The sequence below is a fragment of the Ptychodera flava genome, chromosome 12 (genome assembly GCF_041260155.1).
Source record: "Ptychodera flava strain L36383 chromosome 12, AS_Pfla_20210202, whole genome shotgun sequence".
NCBI lineage: Eukaryota > Metazoa > Hemichordata > Enteropneusta > Ptychoderidae > Ptychodera > Ptychodera flava.
Window position 1 is genome coordinate 27,513,810 of NC_091939.1, and position 3,136 is coordinate 27,516,945.

Consider the following 3,136-nt stretch of genomic DNA (forward strand, 5'->3'; position numbering starts at 1 on the left):
CGACATAAAACTTACGGTACATAAAATGTGTAACACGTTTCTGATTAACATGCTTGGCTGCTCAATAGATTTTCATGAATTGTAGCCAGTTCCTAGAAGTTGACAAAACAATTGACGGATTTTTGGATCCTCAGAATTTACTACTTTCTGTCATTAGTTTGCTTTTCTAAACAACGTACCAACTGCAACTTGATAATCCTCCAATGGATCTAACTCATCATCGTCATAGAATGCGTCTTGATCCCAACGAGCAACTAGGTAATTACTTCCGAGACCATTGCTTTCTAATGTTACTATTATTTCACCATCACATTCAGGTGGTGTCACCTCAACGATCACTGGTCCTACAAGCTACTGAAATAATGAAAGTGTTAGCTGGTCTGGCAAAAAGCAATCATAGTCACGTCGAGCCGCTGTGTCTATATAAGTACCTCTATTGAGCGACCATTTCCAAGTAAGCTTTGGCTAAAAGAATTTTCATTTATTTTTAATAAAGAATGCCCGGATATCTTCCATGATCAAATGTTGCTTGAAATTTCGCGTTACCTGAACATACCTCATGTCACGTTAATGGCTCTAATTAATGTTAATATGTTACAAAACCAGCTTGCCAATTGAATAGACTTCCTCATGGCCCCTGGGCCTGTACTCGCTTTACTGATTGCCCTTATTGAGACCATATCCCATCTCGAAAGAACGTATAATTAGGATTAAATTAGTTTTAAAGTTGGATATGTCAAAAATTGAGTATATCGTATCTTACAACGGAGAGGATCTTTCCTGAAATCAAGGATATTACATTTCATATCTTATGATATTTACGCATTTTTTATATCTTTATGCATTGGCTTTTGCACAATACTATTTGAGCTGAACAGAAACTTAGAGACATGTTATTATTGTTTTGTTTTGGCGTTATTTGCTTTACCTTGATGCTGATAAGGCTTGCTCTGTTTATTGCCTTTATCACAACGTAGAATTCAACACCCTCTCCAAGATTAGGATGGTAGGTAAGAAACATAGGGTGTGACTTGGTAGAACTGAATGGCAGAATATCAGGCATTAACCCTGACGGCACACTACTTAGGCCAACTTCATAGTCGAAGATACCACTCTCTGCGTCCATGCCTTTCCATGTCAGAGACAACTGTAACAATAAACAAATATTTCAAACTATTCATCCTGAATTATGGAGCGACAACATTGTTTTTATCTAGTCCTTCTCCAAGTTTAAGCGATGCATGCATTGCTTTGATAAGAATTGGTTAGCGATGCGTGATAACGAGTGTGTGAGAGTGGGCGCTTCATAAACTCTACAGCGTCTTGAAGGATCGCAGTCAGAAAAGTTGTAATAACTATAGATCGATTATTGAACCACTCTTCTTAACGGTGGGGATTTAGAAGATTGGTTTTGAACAGTGATGTCTTTGATAGGTGACTGGGTGCCGTACGTTGTGAGCTAAAATCCTTTCGAGAATTTACTGAATTAAAAACAGATTCACGCTCATTGTTAATACGTTAAATTATATGGCAATACCATACGAAATATTGTGGATTAACTGTACTTCAATACTTCGCTGTAAGCTTAGTGACCAGTTATGCCTTTGCAGTGAGTTTAAAACTCACTTTCATGTTTGTTATTTACGGTTATGCTAAAGACAAGAGCAGTACAATTTAAAATGCCTCGTTAGGTATATCATAGAAAGATTAACAAGGACTACTGTCTGCATTCGGCGTGAAGGAAAGCACATGTTATGTTCACACGAGTACTTTGTATATCTCATCACATCTAAGCGTGTATTATTGCAATTTTACCATGGTGTGATATCCAAGAGGGAACGAGTTCATGATTTAAGTTCTCCTTTAAAAACTTACATGATTTTCTTTCTTCATGTATATGTGGCTCTGTAAACCCCCATATTCTTTACATTCTTCATCAGTGAGTGCTGTAAATTGTTTTGCTTCTGCGACAGGAAACAGGGCTACATCTGTGGATGGCTGAGATGAATTCCTTGGAGAAAATCAAATCTAAAGGTTATATTATTAATTCATTAATAAACCACACTTGTTTGGTATTGGCATAGATTTGTCAAATCAACTTACATGCATGCCTCTGAGGCATGCAGAACTCTTTTCCTTTCCCTGTTTTCGTCAATGAACCAAACTGTACCATTTCCATCGTTTACTAAACCAGCCTTGATGTAAATGTCATCAACTACAACGTCGGTTATGATTGGTTCGCTGGCATCAACAGTGACACCGTCAGAACACACTGGATTGGACGCTTGCATTGCACGGTTGTAGGCAATGACCGTGCAGTGATACCGATCTGGCAATGGCACTGTCCATTCAGCTTGGGTTGATATGGTAGTCATTAGCTGTATAAAGATTAATTTTGTGATCAGTCATATACCTTCGTTTTTCTTTGCTAGGTGGACACTACAAATTTGAAGGGAATTTTCAATTTTTGTCATGGTATATCTCTGCAGACATCATTGACCAGTCAATAAATGAACATTACCGCCGGCTGTATCGATGTGACAGCAATTGAAACATTTACGTTTACGTGTTCAGAAAATAAGCATTCTGCTTGTTAGTTGGGTGGTTCAAATGCGAGGTTATATTAATTTAAATAAAAAGTAATAGATAGGAGATAGTAGACAATCACTTATAATATGAATAAAATGTTTAAAAGACCCGAGGCATAAACGTTATCCATTCTATAAAAGGGTATCACACTATATATGATTTCTTAAATAAAGCTAGAAAATGATTATACAAATCACGAAGTAACTGATGGGGTAACAACAACCACCTATATCATTGAACCATTAGGAGCAATTTGCCTTGTCGAACGGCACATTATCATGCAAGAGTCTTGAACTCAGTATCCAGTGATAATAGGTGCGCTACCCTTGCACCATCCAGGTCCCAAATCACTCTTGATGTATCTCTCGCTGAGATTTGACGTTTCGTTTTCGAATTAATATTCCTAAGAACAAGAGCAGTAAATTGATCTGACAAGTTGAAGATTCTACTAACTGTATGAACTCACCGGTGTTTCAATGGGGAAAGTTACATCGGTGTGATGTAAGCAGTCAGTTCCAAAGTAGTACACATACAGCATTATTCCACT

General features: G+C 37.5%; 1 protein-coding gene across 1 annotated transcript in view; it reads right to left on the minus strand.

Annotated features, from left to right (window-relative positions):
* Positions 1–2,099: 2,099 nt before the first annotated feature.
* The window catches only part of LOC139146229 (uncharacterized), a 9,882-nt gene continuing 8,845 nt past the window's right edge, over positions 2,100–3,136 (minus strand). The window contains exons 6-7 of the mRNA XM_070717637.1: positions 3,056–3,136; positions 2,100–2,378 (exon numbers count right to left, since the gene is read on the minus strand). The exon at positions 3,056–3,136 is cut by the window's right edge and continues 126 nt beyond it. Coding sequence (XP_070573738.1) covers positions 2,100–2,378; positions 3,056–3,136 — 360 coding nt within the window. The remainder of the gene's footprint in view (positions 2,379–3,055) is intronic.